The sequence below is a fragment of the Chiloscyllium punctatum genome, chromosome 2 (genome assembly GCF_047496795.1).
Source record: "Chiloscyllium punctatum isolate Juve2018m chromosome 2, sChiPun1.3, whole genome shotgun sequence".
NCBI classification, from domain to species: domain Eukaryota; kingdom Metazoa; phylum Chordata; class Chondrichthyes; order Orectolobiformes; family Hemiscylliidae; genus Chiloscyllium; species Chiloscyllium punctatum.
In genome coordinates, this window is record NC_092740.1 from 95,933,674 (window position 1) to 95,954,546 (window position 20,873).

General features: G+C 41.5%; 1 protein-coding gene across 3 annotated transcripts in view; it reads right to left on the minus strand.

Moving 5' to 3' along the window:
• fancc (FA complementation group C) overlaps positions 1–20,873 on the minus strand; it is a 193,228-nt gene that overhangs the window by 126,579 nt on the left and 45,776 nt on the right. For all 3 annotated transcript variants that reach the window (XM_072586004.1, XM_072585993.1, XM_072585984.1), the window contains exon 3: positions 2,484–2,568. In XM_072586004.1, coding sequence (XP_072442105.1) covers positions 2,484–2,568 — 85 coding nt within the window. The remainder of the gene's footprint in view (positions 1–2,483; positions 2,569–20,873) is intronic.

The window sequence follows — 20,873 nt, forward strand, 5'->3', positions numbered from 1 at the left end:
ACTTGGACATATTAGCTGAGTGGGCAAATAAGTGGCAGATAGAATACAATGTGAGGTAAGTGTGACCTTATACATTTTGGTAGGAAGAATAGAGGTGTAAAAAGTTTTCTAAATGATGAAAGATTTCAGAAATCTGAAGCACAAGGGGACTAAGGAGTCATAGTTAAGGTTCTTTTAAGGTTAACATACAAGTTCAGTTGGTGGTTAGGAAAGCAAATGCAATGCTGGCATTCATTTCAAGAGGCTAGGAAACAACAAGAGCAGGGAAGTACTGCTCAGGCTGCATAAGGCTCTGGTCAACACGAATTTGGAATATTGCGAGAAGTTTTGGAAAGATAAGTTTTGGAAGGTAATGGAGGCCGAATCATACGACAGAGATAAATAGATTTTCGATTAAAAAGAGAATCAAAGGTTACAGGGAGAAGGCAGGAGAACGGGGCTGAGAAACATATCAGCCATAATTGAATGGGTGATCAGACTCGATGGTCTGAATGGCCTAATTCTGCATCTATATCTTATGTTGAGCGTGTGTTGCTGGAAAAGCACAGCAGGTCAGGCAGCACCTGAGGAGCAGGAGAATTGACGTTTCGGGCATAAACCCTACATCAAGTCGTCCTCACTTTCTCCTCCTATATCTTATGGTCTTTTTGTGATTCATGGAAGAGGTCTCCCAAATTCCTCTGTACTGGAGCATTCTGCAGTCTTTCTCTATTAAATAATATTCAGATGCTCTACTCTTCCTGAAAAATGTGATACCCTCTCATTTATTATATTTCATTTGCCAAGTTTTGTCCATTCACTTAATGGACTGTGCATCATCCTCACCGTCTGCTTTCTCACCTATTTTTATGCATCCACAATTGGGCTATAATACATTCACTTTCCTTATCCAAGTTATTAATATATGTTGTAAATAATTGCAGCCCCATCACTGACCCCTGTGGCACACCATTAATCTATTTGATTTGATTTATTATTGATACATAAACAGTGATACAGCGAAATGTACTGTTTTGCATGCTAACCAGACAAATCACAAACTTACATAAGTACATCAGGATAATAGAATACAACACAGAATGTGTTACAGCAACAGAGAAAGATCAAGTGTAATATATGAGAAGGTCATTCATAAGTCTGATAACAGCAGGAAAGAAGCTGTTTGTAAATCTGCTACTACCTGTTTTAAAACTTTTCTATTTTCTGGCCTATGGAAGAGGGTGAAGAAGAGTATAACAGGGGTAGGAGGGGTCTTTGATTATGTTGACTGCTTTCCTGAGGCAGCAGTAAGTATAAATGGATTCAATGGAAGGAAGGCTGGTTGAACTGGGCTCTCCACAGCTCTCTGTATGTTCTTGCAGTCTACATCAGAACAGTTACCACAACAAGCTGTGATGCATGTGGATACGATGCTTTCTATGGTGCATTTATAAAAATTGATGAGTCATATAATAGAACAGAACATTTTCTCAATAACATATGTTAATCTAACTGGCCTATAGTTATCGGTGTTTTGTTCCCCTCCCTTTTTACATAAAGGCATTACATTAGCAGTTTTCCAAATCTGTGGGACTTTTCCAGAATTTTAAGGATTCCCAGAAGATTACCCTTTATTTTGAACATAGTCTCAGAGACAGAAATTTAGAATTGCATTAAAACTACATGGGTAGTTTCAACTTCCAAAAGATGACAAAGTTTAGTAAAGGAGACAGGAATAATGGATGAGGAATACTAGAAGTCTGTAGAAGAGATACGTATTAGATGTGAGATTTGCAAAATGATACCAAAGAACGCTGTTAAGGCCTGTAGTGAGTCTGCCCTTAACAGGGGATTGCATCAAGGTCGTGTCTATGGATTTAAGGATGTGTAATAACAAAAATGTAATCAGTCAACAATAATACATATTAGGGCTAATAACATTATGAAGTTTGTTCAAAAACAAATGCTGGAGAAACACAGCAGGTCTGGCAACATCTGTAGAGAGAAAAACGAACATCGTTTGAGTCAGGTGAATGGACAAAACTGTTGTTAGCTACATGTAACTAACATATTCTAGTTCAAAGTATCTTTAATTGATTTTTCTGACCAAAAGCAAGCAGCCTTCTTCCACAATTCATCTTTGCAGAATTACAGGAAATGTTCTTACATTGAATCAAGCACAGAGAATTTAATAAAGCTGATATTAGTACGTGAAAATACTTGACTCCACTTGAAGCAGCATACTCGCAGTGAGCTAGTTATCACCTCTCCAAGCAATCACATTTTACAAATGACTAATTACAATATTCAGTATTTGAAAAATGTGATTTACATTTAATTAAAGGCAAGAGTTTAAAGACAATAAAAGCATCGTGATTAAAATGTTATATTGTAAACAATGCTAATTCTTTGAAATAATCAGTTTCCTTCTGACTTTCAAGCTTCTAGTTCATAAATAGCTTCTGAAGAAAAACAATTTTGCCTGAAGATCTTTATAAACTTACCATCTGCTACAACAAATGGATTCCAACACAGTCTGCCCAATAACTGGCCAATTAGTGGAAATGATTTTAATGCTGAAGTTGTGCTCTGTAACAAGAAGTGACATGTATTGGTTAATATTTATGCAAAACAAATATTGGTCATTGCAAAGAATTATACCACATTAATGTGAAAATATCATGAAACTGCTTCTGGTTGAATTTTATTTTTCCATACTAGAAAAAAGTAATTGCTGATGACTCTACACAAACAGACTATGGACACTGAATTCATATGATGCACATGTCAGTATTGTAATTCCAAGTTGATATTATCCTTAATAGTTGCATTGGAAGAGTTATATTAAGTGTAAACAATCTTATGAAACATAACCACAAGACAGAGAGAACTTCAAGCAGAGAAAGACAGAATTTGTAAATATGAAAGGGGAATATCAAAGAAGCCTCAGGGAACAGTGACCATCATATGATTTCACATGATGCTCAAATGCAATATAGTTCATTCTGAAACAAGAGTCATTGAAGCAGAGTCCTACAACATGAAGACAGGCCTTTCAACACTAACTGGTCCATGCCGACCAAAATGTCCATCGACACTAACCCAACTTTCCTGCACTTGGCTCATATTCTTCTGAACTCTTTCTATCCATGTATTTGTCCAAATGCCTTTTAAATGTTATTAATGTACCCACTTCAACCACTTCCGCTGGTAGTTCATTCCATATTCGTACCACCCTGTGTAAAAATGTTGCCCCTCAGGTTTCCCATTTATTCTTTCCCCTCTAACCTGAAACTGATGACCTCTAGTCCTTGATTCCCCAACCGCGGGAAAAAGACTGAGTGCATTCACCCTATCTACGCCTATCATGATCGTATACATTTCTATGATCCCCCTTCTTTTTTCTGGTCAAAGCATCAGTATGTCTTGCCAGCCACTGTTCCTATTCCTGCCACCCTTGCCCTTCACCCTCAGTGGAATATATAGATCTTGACTCCAACTATCTCACTGCTAAAGGCCTCCCACTTGCCAGAGGTCCCTATGTCTGCAAACAAACTACTCCAATCAACCCCTGCAAGATCCTATCTAATTCTATCAAAGATTGTCTTGCCCCAATTTAGAACTCAAACCTGTGGAGCAGTTTTGTCCCTCTCCATAACTATTTCAAAATTAACAGAACTATGGTCACTGGTCCCAAAGTGCTCCCCCACTGTCACCTCCATCACCTGTCCTGCCCTATTTCCCAAGAGTAGGTAGAGTTTTTCACCTTCCCATTTAGGACCCTCTATATACTGCTTGAAAAAACTTTCCTGAACACACAAAGCAAATTCCAACTCATCTAAGCCTTTAACGCTATGGCAGTCTCAGTCTCTATTAGGAAAATCCTTATCTATATAACCCTATTGCTCCTGCAAGTCTCCCGATCTCTCTGCATATTTGTTCATCTAATTCCCATTGGCTATTTGGGGGTCTATAGTACAACCCCAATAATTTCACCATCCTCTTCTTATTTCTTAGCTCCACTCACAAAGCCTCACTGGATGATCCTTCTGCTATTTTATTTGTGATTTCTGCTGTGATACTCCCCTTACTCAAAAATGTAAACGCACCCCCTCTTTCCACCACCTCTGTCCTGCCTAAAGGACCTGTATCCTGGCACATTAAGCTACCTCCCTTAGCCATTTCTCTGTTAATGGCCATAATATCCCAGTCCCACATACCTATCCACACCCTGGGTTCATTGGCCTTAATTCATAACAAAGGAAATTATGAAGGTGGATTGGAAAATACACTAAAAGCTTTGATATTAGACAGGCAATAACTCATGTTTAAATAAATAATGCATGGTACGAAAGAGATACACATTCCTCTAATGCACAAACACACAAACCACAAGGTGAATCAACTGTGAGAAATTAAATGCATTTAAAACGACACTATATCAAAGTTTACAAGCTCGGCAACAAAAAAAAATGGTGGCCTAAGGATTGAGAACAATTTAGAACCCAAGAAAGGATGGCCAAAAAGCTTACAATGGCAGAGAAAGTAGAATTTGAACACAAGCTAGTGAGAAACTTACGAAGACTGTAATAGGTTTGCAATTTGCGAAAAGGAAAAGATTAGATAAGAACAAATGTGAGCCCATTATAGGTGGAGACAGAAGAACTTATAGTTGAAAACAGAGAAATGGAGGAGAAGCTAAGCCATCACTTTGCATATGTCTTGATAGAAGATGCCACAGAACGTTGCTTAGAAATACAAAGCAATAGAACTGCTGAAACTCAGGAGTTTGTGTGCGTGTCCATGTGTTTGATGTATTTTTTCATTTTTGGTTAGTAGATAATAAAATGTCTCTCTTTCATTCAATAAAGCCTTGAACTGGTTTCTTCAATTAAAACATCACACCAGTCAAAATTAAGTGTGATAGCAGCATTCTATAAAGAAATAAAAATATTTGTTGCAACTGACAGAAAGGGAATTAAAATGAGCGCCAAACCACCATTCCAAATTTGGTTGTAACAACATTTAGAAAAGAATGATAAAATTGGGCAGAGTCAAACTGGGTTCATCAAAGGGAAATCTAGAGTTTTTTGTGGGTATTGCGTGTAACAGATAAGAGAAACCAATAGTTTTGGATTTTTGGAAGGCTTTTGATAAGATTCCACATGGAAGGCTAACAGACAAAATTAGAGTGTGTGAGATGAGGAGTAAGATACCAATAATGCACTGGGAATTAATTAACATATAAAATGAGAAGTGCTGCATTTTGGGAAAGCAAATCTTAACAGGACTTATACACTTAATGATAAGGTCCTAGGGAGTGTTGCTGGACAAAGACACCTTGGAGTGCAGGTTCATAGCTCCTAGAAAGTGGAGTCACAGGTAGATAGGATAGTGAAGGCGGCGTTTGGTATGCTTTCTTTTATTGGTCAAAGTATTGAGTACAGGAGTTGGGAGGTCATGTTGCAGCTGTACAGGACATTGGTTAGGCCACCTTTGGAATATTGAGTGCAGTTCTGGTCTCCTTCCTATCAGAAAGATGTTGTAAAACTTGAAAGAGTTCAGAAAAGATTTACATGGATGTTGCCAGCGTTGGAGGATTTGAGCTACAGGGAGAGGTTGAATAGGCTGGGGCTGTTTTCCCTGGATCGTCGGAAGCTGAGGAGGGACTTTATAGAGGTTTATAAAATTATGAGGGGCATGGATAGGATAAATAGACAAAGTCTCTTCCCTAGGGTGGGGAGTCCAGAACTAGAGAACATAGATATAGGGTGAGAGGGGAAAGATATAAAAGAGACCTCAGTGGCAACTTTTTCATGTGGGGGGGGTACGTGTATGGAATGAGCTGCCAGAGGAAGTGGTGGAGGTACAATTGCAACATTTAAAAGGCATCTGGATGGGTATATGAATAGGAAGGTTTTGGAGGGATATGGGCCAGGTGCTGGCAGGTGGCATGGATTGGGTTGGGATATTTGGGTCGGCATGGACGAGTTAGACCGAAGGGTCTGTTTCCGTGCTGTACATCTCTATAACTCTAAGAAAACAAATGCTATGCTGGCCTTCATTATAAAGGGATCTGAGTAAAACTAACTTGTTCCAATTGTATGTAGTCCTGATGACATCACATCTGTATAATATTTTTTAATCACCTAATCAAAGGAAGGATATACTCATCATCAGGAGAGTGCACTGGAAGTTCACCAGACAGTTCTGGAATAGTGAGACTTCCTTATTAGGAGAGATTGGGGAAATTGAATTTAGAACATAGAACATTACAGCGCAGTACAGGCCCTTCGGCCCTCGATGTTGCGCCGATCAAAGCCCACCTAACCTACACTAACCCACTATCCTCCATATACCTATCCAATGCCCGCTTAAATACCCATAAAGAGGGAGAGTCCACTACTGCTACTGGCAGGGCATTCCATGAACTTACGACTCGCTGAGTGAAGAACCTACCCCTAACATCAGTCCGATATCTACCCCCCCTTAATTTAAAGCTATGCCCCCTTGTAATAGCTGACTCCATACGTGGAAAAAGGTTCTCACTGTCAACCCTATCTAACCCCCTAATCATCTTGTACACCTCTATCAAGTCACCCCTAAACCTTCTTTTCTCCAATGAAAACAACCCCAAGTGCCTCAGCCTTTCCTCATAGGATCTTCCTACCATACCAGGCAACATCCTGGTAAACTTCCTCTGCACCCGTTCCAGTGCCTCCACATCCTTCCTATAGTATGGCGACCAAAACTGCACACAATATTCCAGATGCGGCCACACCAGAGTCTTATACAACTGCAGCATGACCTCAGGACTCCGGAACTCAATTCCTCTACCAATAAAAGCCAGTACGCCATATGCCTTCTTCACTGCACTATTTACCTGGGTGGCAACTTTCAGAGATCTGTGTACATGGACACCAAGATCCCTCTGCTCTTCCACACTACCAAGTATCCGACCATTAGCCCAGTACCCCATCTTTTTATTACTCTTACCAAAGTGAATCACCTCACACTTAGCTACATTGAACTCCATAGTTTGTATTATCTATAGCTTCAAAGAATGAAAGGTAATCTCATTGAAACCCCCAAATTCCTTATAGGACGCAACAGGGTGGATGTAAATTGGATGATGATTCCTAGCTTATGAATCTAGAACAAGGCCATATAGTTCAGAATGAGGGTTGGGATATTTAGACTGAGGTGAGAATGGATTTCTCTACTCAGAGTGGTGAATCTTTAGAATTTTCTAACTCTGAGGGTAGTGAAAACTCTATAATTGAGCAAGTCAAGACAGAAATTAATATGTTTCAGGAGACTAATGACATAAAAGAACATGATATAAAATAGTATTAGAAAGCAGGAAAGTGGCATTACATTAAATGATCAGTCATTATCTAATTGAATGGTGGAGTGGGTTCAACAGGCTGAATGGCTGACTGCTGTTGCTAATAACAGGTCATACAAGAGAGCAATTTAATTAACTAGCTTTTCAATGATTAAGATCAAAGCTTTTTTTAAATCTATGTGCTGTTGTACTATTCACATAGGTAGGAGGAGAAAGTGAGGACTGCAGATGCTGGAGATCAGAACTGAAAATGTGTTGCTGGAAAAGCGCAGCAGGTCAGGCAGCATCCAAGGAACAGGAGAATCGACATTTTGGGCATAAGCCCTTCTTCAGGAATCCTATTCAAATAGGTAGCCATAGAATCAGTATATCCAAGTTGCATTGCTAATTGCAATCTACCCAATGACAGTGAGCTCTCTGCTTCCGTGGAAGCACCTTTGTTCACCATTTTCCACACCCAATGTTTACATTTTAAGGTAACAGAGCAGAATCTTAAAAAGGTCTGAGCAACCTGCCCTATGGTGAGATGTGTGGAAGAATCCAACAAGAGGTCCACTAAGGCTCTTTTGATGTCAAGATCAAATCACTCCATGACTTAATGTTTTTCACAAGCAGCAGAGAGTGATTCTTACTAGGCAGCAGTAAGATGCCAATTAATGGAAACTGCTGCTTGTTAAATGACTTGTTAACACATAACCAGCTCATTAATATTCAGCCTCTCATCTTAGCTAACTCATCAAACAAGCTTAAAGTCAGGAAAACACAATAAGGAAACCAGAGTGTATTCCTGGCAGACTCAGTTTACTGCCTACTCCAAAAAAAACCTCCATGTTACCCACCACCAAACTACAGTTCAGGGTTCAATTAATGGGCACTAGGTGCACACACCTTTCCTCCACAGACATCGTAATGTGGTATCAGCCAACTAATCCCAGCATCTAGGCACTTCTATTCACTTGCAGAGCGCTCTAAGAGCACAGACTTGCTTTAAAGGCACACAAGCAACTAGCACTGAAATGACACACTGGCTCCACTTTTCACACAGGGACCAATCCCAGGTTTGCAGACTGGATTGGTTGCATCTCAAGATTGCTTCTTGCTTGCTGTTTTACCTCTCGCTCATTTAGTGCCTATATGCACGTTCACAGATTCCCTGCATTGCTGTATGTGCCAATTAACGCAATCACAAAAATAGACAACTACCAAAGCCGTGGCTGCAAGAAACTCCCCAGATGCTTGCTTAAGGATGAGGAAGCAAGGATCTGGCACAGCTTTAGAGAATTACAGGGTAGCTAGGAAATAACTCAGAAATGGACTGAGGAGAGCAAAAAGCCTTGACAGGAGGGATGAGGGAAAACCCAAAGACGTTCTACATTTATGTGAGGAATAAGAGGATGATCAGAGAGAGGGTAGGGCCGATCAGGAACAGTGGAGGGAACTTGTGCTTGGAGTCTGAAGAGGTAAGGGAGGCCCTAAATGAGTTTTATGCTTCAATATTTACGAGAGAGGGGGACCTTGTTAATAGTGAGAATACTGTGACCAGGATAATAGGCTTGAACAGATTGATATTAAGAAAGTGGATCTGCTGGAAATTCTGGGAAACATCAAGATAGATAAGTCCCCAGGGCCAAACCTGCTATATCCAAGGTTACTACAGGAAGTGAAGAATGAGATTGCTGCGCCTCTGGCAATAATCTTTACATCCCCACTCTCCACAGGAGTAGTACCAGATGCTTGGAGGGAGGCGAATGTTGTTCCTTTGTTCAAGAAAGGGAATAGGGAAATCCCTCAGAATTACACACCAGGTCAGTCTTACGTCTGTGGTGAGCAAGGTACTGAAAAGGATTCTGAGAGAGAGATCGGATTTATGACTATTTGGAAAAACATAGTTTGATTAAAGATTATCAGGCTGGCTTTGTGCAGGGCAGATCATGCCTCAAGCCTTATTGAGTTCTTTGAGGATGTGATGAGACAAGTTGATGAAGTGGGTGTGGTGTACATGGATTTCAGTAAGGCATTTAGAGTCATAGAGATGTACATACACCACCCTGTGCGTAAAAAGTTGCCCCTTGGGTCTCTTTTATATCTTTCCCCTCTCACCTTAAACCCCGTGGGCGACACGGTGGCACAGTGGTTAGCACTGCTGCCTCACAGCACCAGAGACCCGGGTTCAATTCCCGCCTCAGGCAACTGACTGTGTGGAGTTTGCACGTTCTCCCCGTGTCTGCGTGGGTTTCCTCCGGGTGCTCCGGTTTCCTCCCACAGTCCAAAGATGTGCAGGTCAGGTGAATTGGCCATGCTAAATTGCCTGTAGTGTTAGGTAAGGGGTAGATGTAGGGGTATGGGTGGGTTGCACTTCAGCGGGGCGGTGTGGATTTGTTGGGCCGAAGGGCCTGTTTCCACACTGTAAGTAATCTAATCTAATCTAATCCCCCCACCCCCACCCCATCTATCTATCCTATCATGATTTTATAAACCTCCACAAAGGACACCCCTCAGCCTCCGACGATCCAGGGAAAACAGCCCCAGCCTATTCAACCTCTCCCTATAGCTCAAATCCTCCAACCCTGGTTACATCCTTGTAAATCTTTTCTGAACCCTTTCAAGTTTAACGACATCCTTCCAATAGGAAGGAGACCAGAATTGCATACAATATTCCAACAGTGGCCTAACCAATGTCCTGTACAGCCGCAACATGACCTCCCAGCTCCTATATTCAATTTTCTGACCAGTAAAGAAAGCATACCAAATGCCTTTTTCACTATCCCAGCTCCTGCAACTCTACTTTCAAGGAGCTATGAGCCTGCACTTCAAGGTCTCTTTGTTCAGCAACATGCCTGAGGATCTTACCATCTGCAAACTTACTAACTATTCCTCCTATGTTCACATCCAAATCATTTATATAAATGATGAAAAGTAGTGGACCCAGCACCGAATCTTGTGGCACTCCACTGGTCACAGGCCTCCAGTTTGAAAAACAACCCTCCACCATCACCTTCGAGCCATTTCTGTATCCAAATGGCTAGTTATAGAGTCATAGAGATGTACAGCACAGAAACAGACCCTTTGGTCCAACTCGTCCATGCTGGCCAGATATCCCAACCCAATCTCGTCCCACCGGCCAGCATCCAGCCCATATCCCTCCAAACCATATACCCATCGAAATGCCTTTTAAATGTTGCAATTGTACCAGTCTCCACCAATTCCTCTGGCAGCTCGTTCCGTACACGTACCACTCTCTGCATGAAAAAGTTGTCCCTTAGATCTTTTTCTATCTTTCACCTCTCACCCTAAACTTAAGTCCTCTCATTCTGAACTCCACCACTCCAGGGAAAACAGCCCTAACTTATTCAACCTCTCCCTCTAGCTCAAAATCCTTCAACCCTGGCAATATCCTTGGTAAATCTTTTCTGAACCCTTTCTTGCAATAGGAATGAGACCAAAACTGCATATTATATTCCAAAACTGGCCTAACCAATGTCTTTACAACCACAACATGACCTCCCAACTCCTGGACTCAATACTGTGACCAATAAAGGAAAACCCCCTGTATTCCATGAGATCTAACCTTGCTAACCAGTCTCCCATGGGGAGTCTTGTCAAATGCCTAATGAAGTCCATATAGATCCACCACTCCGCCTTAATCAAGTTCGTGAGACATGATTTCCCATGCACAAAGCCATGTTGACTGTCCCAATTTGATATGGTTCCTCATGGTAGGCAGGCTTATTCAGAAAGTTAGGAGGTATGGGATACAGGTAAATTTGGCAGTCTGGCCGAAAGACAGCAAATGGTAGTGGATGGAAAGTATTCTGCCTGAAGGTTGGCGACCAATGGTGTCACGCAGGGATCTGTTCTTGGGACTCTGCTCTTTGCAGTTCTTGTAAATGACTTGGATGAAGTAGTGGAAGGAGGGGTTAGTAAGTTTGCTGATGACACAAAGATCGCTGGTGTTGTAGAGAGTGTCCAGGGCTGTCACAGGCTACAACAAGACACTGACAGGATGCAGAGCTGGGCTGAGAAGTGGCAGATGGAGTTCAACCTGGATAAATGTGGAGTGATTCATTCTGGAAGGTTGAATTTGAATGCTGAATACAGGACTAAAGACAGGAGTCTTGACAGTGTGGAGGAACAGTAGGATCTTGGGGTCCACGTACATAGATCCCTCAAAGTTGCTACCCAAGTAGATAGGGTTGTTAAGAAGGCGTGTAGTATTTTGGCTTTTATTAACAGGGGGATTGAGTTTAAGAGCAGCGAGGATTTGCTGCAGCTATATAAAACTCTGGTTAGACCACACTTGGAATATTATGTCCAGTTCTGGTTGCCTCATTATAGGAAGGATGTAGTTGCTTTAGAAAGGGTGCAGAGGAGATTTACCAAGATGCTGCTTGGATTGGAGGGCTCGTTTTACGAAGAGAGGTTGAGTGAGCCAGGTCTTTTCACACTGGAGAGAAGAAGGAAGAGAGGTGACTTGATAGAGATGAACAAGGTAATGAAAGGCATAGATACAGTAGATAGCCAGAGACTTTTCCCCGCAGCAGAAATTACTGTCATGAGGGGTCATAATTCTAAGGTGATTGGAGGAAGATAGAGGGTCAGAAGTAGGTTCTTTTTGCAGAGAGTGGTGGGTGCGTGGAATGCAATGCAAGTGGTGGTAGTACAGTCAAAGTCATTAGGGATATCTAAGCAAGTTTCTAAGTTTCCTGAAGAAGGGCTCATGCCCGAAACGTTGATTCTCCTGCTCCTTGGATGCTGCCTGACCTGCTGTGCTTTTCCAGGAACACATTTTCAGCTTTCATATCTAAGCAAGTGCTGGACAAGCACACGGATGGCAGTAAATTGAGGGGTGTGTAGGTTAAGTTGATCTTAGATTAAGATTAATGCTCAACACAACATTGTGGGCCAAAGGGATTCCTTGTATTGGCAGTATTTTGCTTCTTCATGAGGAGTCTATGAATTCAATAAAACCCCAGCTAGTTATGACTACAGATCTAAAAAGTGGATCACTGAGAACTTACGTTTGATTTTTAATTTGGGGCTAAGTCGTACTTTTTGGCGAAACCAGAGTTGCGTCGAACATTACAAAACTTGCAATATCAATTGCCCACTCTGCCTCTATGGCATCTCTCATGTCTGACTTCCACCTCATCTGACCATGCACAATTTCCAGAACAACTCACTAGATTTCTGTGAAACACTAATTTCCCTTGCATCTGCACAAATTTAAAAGTCCCTTCTGAATCTGGATAAGCACTGCCATTCTAAAGATGCCTTGTTAGTTAACAGACAGAATGTGAACATGTCAGAGAAGGGACAATGGCACTTGCAAGTCTCTGACAGGGATTTAGAGGTGCTGAGGAACCCAAGTAGAGGAGGCCATGCCACCACCAGAGTGGACAAGGTTGCCACCTGGTTTACTACTGTCCCCAGGGTATAGAGGAATGGCCAGCAATGCAGAAAGAACAGCAATAACTTTCTCTGCTTGGCCAAGACAAATGTCAGAGTCTTCTCTCTGTACCTATCTACCACCAAGAGTATTCTCTGCCATTTTCAGCATTACATGCAACACTCATTTATTCTTGGTAACACTCCCACCTCCCTGACCAGTAATGCTGTAAGCACCGTACAGTGTCCTCTATCCTTCGGTGTACCCCTTGAGCTCCACGTACAATAGCACTAAACTGCTTCCAATGCATTTAACATTGCTCCAAAAATAGTGACTAGTCCTGTACACAGTACTCAAGATGCAGTCTCACTAATGCCTGTCTTGTTGAAACATAACCTCCCCACTCTTGCATTCAGTTCCCCTTGCAATAAAAGATAACATAAATTAACTCTCCCAATTACTTGTTGTACATGTAAACTAACCTCCTGCAATTCATGCACTAGCACTACCCATATCTCTCTGCATCTCACCATTTAGATAATATGCTCTTAAAAATTCTTTCTACCAAAATGGACAATTTCCCACTTTCCCACATTGTACTCCATTTGTTAGATCTTTTCCCACTCCCTTGACCTACCTATATCCTACCTATACCTATTTGGGCGGCACAGTGGCACAGTGGTTAGCAATGCTGCCTCACAGCGCCAGAGACCCGGGTTCAATGCCCATCTCCGGTGACTGACTGTGTGGAGTTTGCATGTTCTCCCCGTGTCTGCGTGGGTTTCCTCCGGGTGCTCCGGTTTCCTCCCACAGTCCAAAGATGTGCAGGCCATGCTAAATTGCCCGTAGTGTTAGGTTAGGGGTATGGTGTGGGTTGCGCTTCGGTGGGGCGGTGTGGACTTGTTGGGCCGAAGGGCCTGTTTCCACACTGTAAGTAATCTAATCTAATCTAATCTTTGTAGACCCTTTTTGTCCTCTTTGCTATTCACTTTCCCATCTACCTGTGGCAGGGGTAGGGTGCCAGCTCAGTAGGGTGCTAAGCTATCATGTAATAGTGGGTCAGCTGGGTAGGGTTCTAGCTGGGGTGGTGATAGAATACCAGGTTGTTAAGGTGTCAGGTGGGTAGGTTGCCAGATTGAGTGGTGCAGGTGTGCCAGGGTGCAAGAGCACAAGGCCTGCAGGTAAGTGTTTAGGTTATATTTTAGTCCAGCTGGGACTGGGGAGGGTTGGTGTTAGGGTCTGGAGGGTTCAGTTCTGGCAAGGAGAAGAGTCAGACTAAATCCAGTCCAGTGAGGGGATGGGGATAAGTGGTCAGAACAAGTAAATTTTACAGCAATATTGCAGGCTCTGTACATTTCCTTAAATTAAGAAGCGACCACAGTGCATTTGACTATCTGGGTATTCTTAAATTTTGTATTCTCCTTGTCACCTGTAACAAGGTCAGCTTCACTGCTCTTGTTGATTTGAAATATAACAAAAATCTTAGTGTCCAATAACTAAAGAATTAAAAAGCTACTTTTTTTGCTACTCACTCTAATTTTATCAGCATTACACATTGAATTGAACACAAAGTTGAATCAGTGAGACTCACAGCACTCTGGATATCCATGTTTCACTCACAGCACACAAATCTAGAAAGCATATCTAATTTAATACAGACTACAGTTGATTTCCTGCTCTTCTTAATCCACAATTCCTTTGCCTTCATGGCTTGAGCACTTATGATAGACAGAGATATCACTCAGCCAAAGCAAGCTGAACAAATAGGAACTCGTGCAGAAATGCTGACTTTTAGTACACATTTATTCATCTGCAGTCAGGTAAGGACCGCATTATTTTAATAACCATCATTGTAGTAAAGAGCACTTTAAAGCAAAATCACATTAATACAAACCATATTAGTTGGGGACTACCTGTATAATATTTTTAATGTGCAGAAAAAAAATTCCAACTATTTCATAGGAGGAAATTAGACATGAATTAACATAGGGCGGCACGGTGGCACAGAGATGCGGGTTCAATTCCCGCCTCAGGCGACTGACTGTGTGAAGTTTGCACATTCTCCCCTTGTCTGCGTGGGTTTCCTCTGGGTGCTCCGGTTTCCTCCCACAGTCCAAAAATGTGCAGGTTAGGTGAGTTGGCCATGCTAAATTGCCCATAGTGTTAGGTGAAGGGGTAAATGTAGGGGAACGGGTCTGGGTGGGTTGCTCTTCGGAGGGTTGGTGTGGACTTGCTGGGCCGAAGGGCCTATTTCCACACTAAGTAATCTTAGTAAACCTTGCTAACAACAGTGTGTTACATAGCCAAACATTTGGACAATTAGGATTTTCAAAATGACTGGCCAAATTATCCAATAAAAGGTCAGAAAGACACAATCCAGCCCACAATAACGATTTTGTTTAGCAGTTTTCCCAAGTTCCAAGGGAAGAGGTCAATGCTTGGCCATCGCCCTTTGATGAATACTGAACTGCACAAAGATGTATCTAGAACTTGCTTAGCCCAGTTAGTCAGACTAAAACCAATAGAGGGCCAGTAGTGTTTTACTGCAAGATTTGGGCAACTCTTTAAGATAGCTCAGATACCCATCTGGTGTTGTTTTGATGCATTGTGAAATGCAGTAATTACTGGAAATATACTGTGTGGAGCAGAGTACTACTTACTTATTGGTTTTTCATTCAAAAATTCACACGTGGATTTACATTTTAGAATTTGGGTTTCAAACTTGTTCAGTCTATGATCAGTCTAACCTCGCTTCAAAGAGGGGAGGAAAAAACACATAACAGCAGCACATGGGTTGTGCTAGTGTCGACAAAGGTCAGATAATACGATCCTTTTTTGTTAATAAGTGCTTAAGGTACAATTACAACAAATTATCAGCATCCAACATAAAACCCAAAATCATAGCATTGGTTCAAAGGATAACTCAATAAAAAGAGAAAGACATCTTGGAAAATTAGAGATGGCAAAGCCATTATAGGTGATGTGCTAGTAACATAGCTTTTAATTTTGTTTTAAATCAAACAGGTTGCCTCACACACAATCTGTACAAGAACCTTGAAATTTCTGCACTGTCATGCATTTTAGACAGAACATTGCATGCCAGCTGTCTTGGAATAGGTACAGGTGGAGCCCAACAATGGAAATACCAAAAAGAAGAGAAAAAGTGGAGTGGAAGCATGAAATCAGCTCAACGATTACAATATAATGGCCATGTAAAGTTATGGCTACAAGCTGAACATTACTTCGAGCTCAGTTTCTTTACAAAGGGCAGGGAAATATGAAAAAGAGTAACTGTATTACCAAAACACAATATTACTACAGCTGAAGACAAGAATAGGCTTAGGAAAATCTCTGGGTAGAATTAAGAAAGAGCTGACGATACAAGCTACTGATGGGAAGTGTCTATTGAGCTTATGACAGCAAGTATATGGGAGTTGGATACAGAGATCAGAAAGGTATGTAGCATTTACAATGGAAGACTCTAATTTTCACATGGAGATAACAATACAAAACAGCTCAGATCATAAAGGTCATACATTCCTAGTGAGGATTCAAGACAATCCTTTAAAATAATATATTTCGGCACAGAAAATGAAACATGACATTTAGAAACAAAGAGGAAGTGCTGGAAGTCGTACAAAAAATAAAGGTGAATAAATTTCAAGTGCATCCCAAACAGTTGTGGAAAGTTAGGGAAGAAATTGTTGGGCCCCTAGCAGAGATATTCACATCATCTATAACCGGATGAGGTGCCGGAGGAATAGAGGATGACTAATGTTGTCCTTTTATTTAAGAAAGGCTGTAAGGAGAAGCCTGGGAACTATAGACCTGTGAGTTTGACATCAGTTGTTGGACAGATTCTGAGAGATAGGACTTACATACATTTGAAGAGGCAAGAACTGATTAGGGATAGTCAGCATGGGTTTGCACATGGGAAATTGAGTGTCACAAACTTGATAGAGTCTTTTGAGGAAGTAACCAAAAAGATTGATGAGGCCAGAGCTGTAGATATTGTCTACATAGACTTTAGAAAGCCTTTGACAAGGATCCACATGGTAGATTAATTAGTAAAGTTAGATCACACGGGATTCAGGGACAGACTGCCAACTGGATACAAAATTAGCTTGTTGGGAGGAGACAGAGGGAGGTGGTGGAGGGTTGTTTTTCAGACTGGAAGCTCGTGACCAGCGGTGTTCCACAGGTCTCAGTTCTAGGTCCACTTTTGGTTGTCATTTATTTAAATTATTTGGATGAGAATTTAGGAGATGCTGTTAGGAAGTTATCGGATGACACCAAAATTGGTGGTATAATCGACAGTGAAGGCTATCAAAGATTACAAGATCTTGATCAACTGGACCAATGGGCTGAGGAGTGACAGATGGAGTTTAATTTGGATAAATGTGAGGTATGCATTTTGGTAAAACTAAACAAGGACAGGACTTAAACAGTTAATGGTAGAGCCCCAGGTAGTGTTGTCAAACAGAGACTGAGGAGTTCAGGTACATAGTTCTTTGAAAGTTGCATCACAGCGAGGCAGGGTGGTTAAAATGGCATTTAGCACACTTGCTTTCATTGCTTAGACCACTAAAGGAGAGGAATTACTTAGTAATCAGACAGTAAGGGAGCACCTTACATAGTAACTATAACAATGGAGTTTGACATTAAATTTATGAGAAAGGTAACAGCTGACCCATTGCTTTAAACTTGAATAAGATTAACTTTGAAGAAATGAGATTACCTGCTAACAGATAAATCTACAGTAAAACAATATGGATGGGGACGTAGTGAAGTGTAGAAATAGGACAGTTGAATTATTGTCTTAATAGATTCTTGATCAGTAGGAGAATCAAGTGTTATGGGGAAGATGCAGGAAAGTGGACACAAGGAATTTGGATCAACCATGATTTTACTGACTGGTGGAGGTGTACGCACAGCAGCGTACCTCAGTTCCTATTTCTTATGTATTCAAAAATCTAGTTTGTCTTACACAAGACCAAAATATAACTTTAAATGAACAGAAATTATGTTTGCACTATGAACAACGATGGTTAACATGAGATATTATACAGCATAACGTATAAGGAAATGGCATACACAAATGCCAAGTGAAGTGGGAAACCAATGAACTAGAACAAACATGGTGTATTAGTGGGAATAAAATATTTTTTTGAACTGAAAGAAACAAAGAAAGATTCGCAAGTATTACAAAGGCTAATAGTAAAGGACTTTAAGTGATCTATTAAGTGTAAGAGAATATCTCAGGGAGACAAGTGAGGAAACTGCAGAAAAATAAATGAACAATATTACTTCAATTGTTTAAGTATTTTGAAGGGTAATTATTATATAATATAATATTATTATATAATATTGTGCATAGCAAGGCCTCATGAATGGCAATGTGAAAATGACTAAACAAACTATCTAATAATATTGGTTGGGGAATAATTATTGGGCACACAGATTAGGGAATTAATGGAAAGAAAGACATTTAGTGAAAAAAAGGAGTACTTCTATTGCACTTTTTGTGACCACTGGATATCTCAAAGTACTTCACAACCAACAAAATACCTTATTTTAAAACAAAGGCTAGTTATTTTTGGTATAAAGAAAGTATGACAGCCATTACATACAGCAATCATTTACAAACAACAATCTGATTTATGATCAAATAATTTGTTTTGGTGATGTTGATTTAAGGGAATAAATTTGGCCAATTCCTAATGCACAATTACTTCCATCTTGGGGGCGGAACGGTGGCTCAGCGGTTAGCACTGCCGCCTCACAGGATCCCGGTTTCAATTGCAGCCTAGGGTGACTGTCTGTGTGGAGTTAGCACATTCTCCCCGTGTCTGCATGGGTTTCCTCCGGGTGCTCTGGTTTCCTCCCACAGTCCAAAGATGTTGTGATTCTGTTCGCCAAGCTGGGAATATGTGTTGCAGACTTTCGTCCCCTGTCTAGGTGACAGCCTCAGGTGCTTGGGTGCCTCCTGTGAAGTGCTTCTGTGATGTTCCCTCCGACATTTATAATGGTTTGAATCTGCCGCTTCCGGTTGTCAGTTCCAGCTGTCCGTTGCAGTGGTCAGTATATTGGGTCCAGGTCGATGGGCTTATTGATTGAATCTGTGGATGAGTACCATGCCTCACGAAATTCCCTGGCTGTTCTGTTTGGCTTGTCCTATAATAGTAGTGTTGTCCCAGTCGAATTCATGTTGCTTGTCATCTGTGTGTGTGGCTACTAAGAATAGCTGGTTGTGTCGTTTCGTGGCTAGTTGGTGTTCATGGATGCGGATCGTTAGCTGTCTTCCTGTTTGTCTTATGTAGTGTTTTGTGCAGTCCTTGCATGGGATTTTGTACACTACATTGGTTTTGCTCATGCTGGGTATCGGGTCCTTCGTTCTGGTGAGTTGTTGTCTGAGAGCAGCTGTTGGTTTATGTGCTGTTATGAGTCCTAGTGGTCGCAGTAGTCTGGCTGTCAGTTCAGAAATGCTCTTGATGTATCGAAGTGTGGCTAGTCCTTTGGGTTGCGGCATGTCCTCATTCCGTTGTCTTTGCCTTAGGTGTCTGTTGATGAAATTGCACGGGTATCCGTTTTTGGCGAATACATTGTATAGGTGTTCTTCTTCCTCTTTTTGCAGTTCTGGTGTGCTGCAGTGTGTTGTGGCTCTTTTGAATAGTGTCTTGATGCAACTTCTTTTGTGTGTGTTGGGGTGGTTGCTTTCATAGTTCATGACTTGGTCTGGGTGTGTACCTTTCCTGTATATCTTTGTGGTGAATTCTCCGTTCGGTGTTCTCTGTACCATCATATCTGGAATGGGAGTTGGTTGTCCTTTTCTTCCTCTCTAGTGAATCGGATTCCTGTGAGTGTGGCGTTGATGATCTGGTGTGTGTTCTCTATTTCTGTGTTTTTAATGATTACAAAGGTGTCATCTACATATCTGACCCAGAGTTTGGGTTGAATTTGCAGTAAGACTGTTTGTTCTAACCTTTGCATTACCGCTTCTGCTATGAGCCCAGTGATGGGTGAGCCCATGGGTGTGCCATTGATTTGTTCATATATTTGGTTGTTGAATGTGAAGTGTGTTGTGAGGCACAGGTCCAGTAGTTTGAGTATGCCGTCTTTGTTGATAGGTTCAACGTCCTGTTATCTGTTCTGTATGTCCAGCAGGTTGGCTATTGTTTCTCTGGCTAGGGTTTTGTCAATAAGAGGTGAACAGTGCCATTACATCGAATGAGACTATGGTTTCTTCCTTGTCTATGTGTATATTTCTGATGATGTCCAAGAATTCCTGTGTCGATTGTATAGATTGTCTGGATCCGCTGATCAGGTGTTTCAGTTTCTGCTGTAGTTCTTTAGCCAGTTTGTGTGATGGTGTCCCTGGTAGTGATACTATGGGCCTGAGTGGGATGTCTGGTTTGTGCACTTTAGAATCTGGGGGTTCGGGACATAGAACAGGCCGTCACCATAGGACAGAACAGGACCACACACCGCAAAAAATGGCACTCAAGGAAAAAATGGCCAAACTAACACACAACAGAGAGGACACCACAACACACACCTGGGTTAGAAACCTCTCTCACAGATAGCTCACAGACACGGAAAAAACAATACTGGCCAAGGGACTCAACTACAACCACAGGGACGCCAAGACAGCAGACTTCCTAGCAGCACTAGAATGCACACTCAGAAACAATGGACTGACAGAAGAGATACAACAAACAGTGAGACAAAGTATCGTACCTCTGATAACAAGGAAAAGACAAACACACAACCTCAACACCAAGGAGAGGGAAGCACTAAAATCACTAAGAAACGATAAGAACATAATTCATACTACCAGCAGACAAAGGCAGAATGACAGTCATCCTGGACAAAGCAGACTACATCCAAAAAGCGTAACTACTTGCAGATACCAACACCTACCAAAAGTGGGTGTTTGACCCCACCCCACAGCTCACCAATAGGATAAACAACACACAGGAATCTACAAAAAAACGGACAGATAACCAGGTTTGACCTACAGAGAATGAAACCTGAAAGCAACAACACCCCCAGATTCTATGGACTACCTAAAGTTCACAAACCAGACATCCCACTCAGACCCATAGTATCACTACCAGGGACACCATCACACAAACTGGCCAAAGAACTACAGCAGAAACT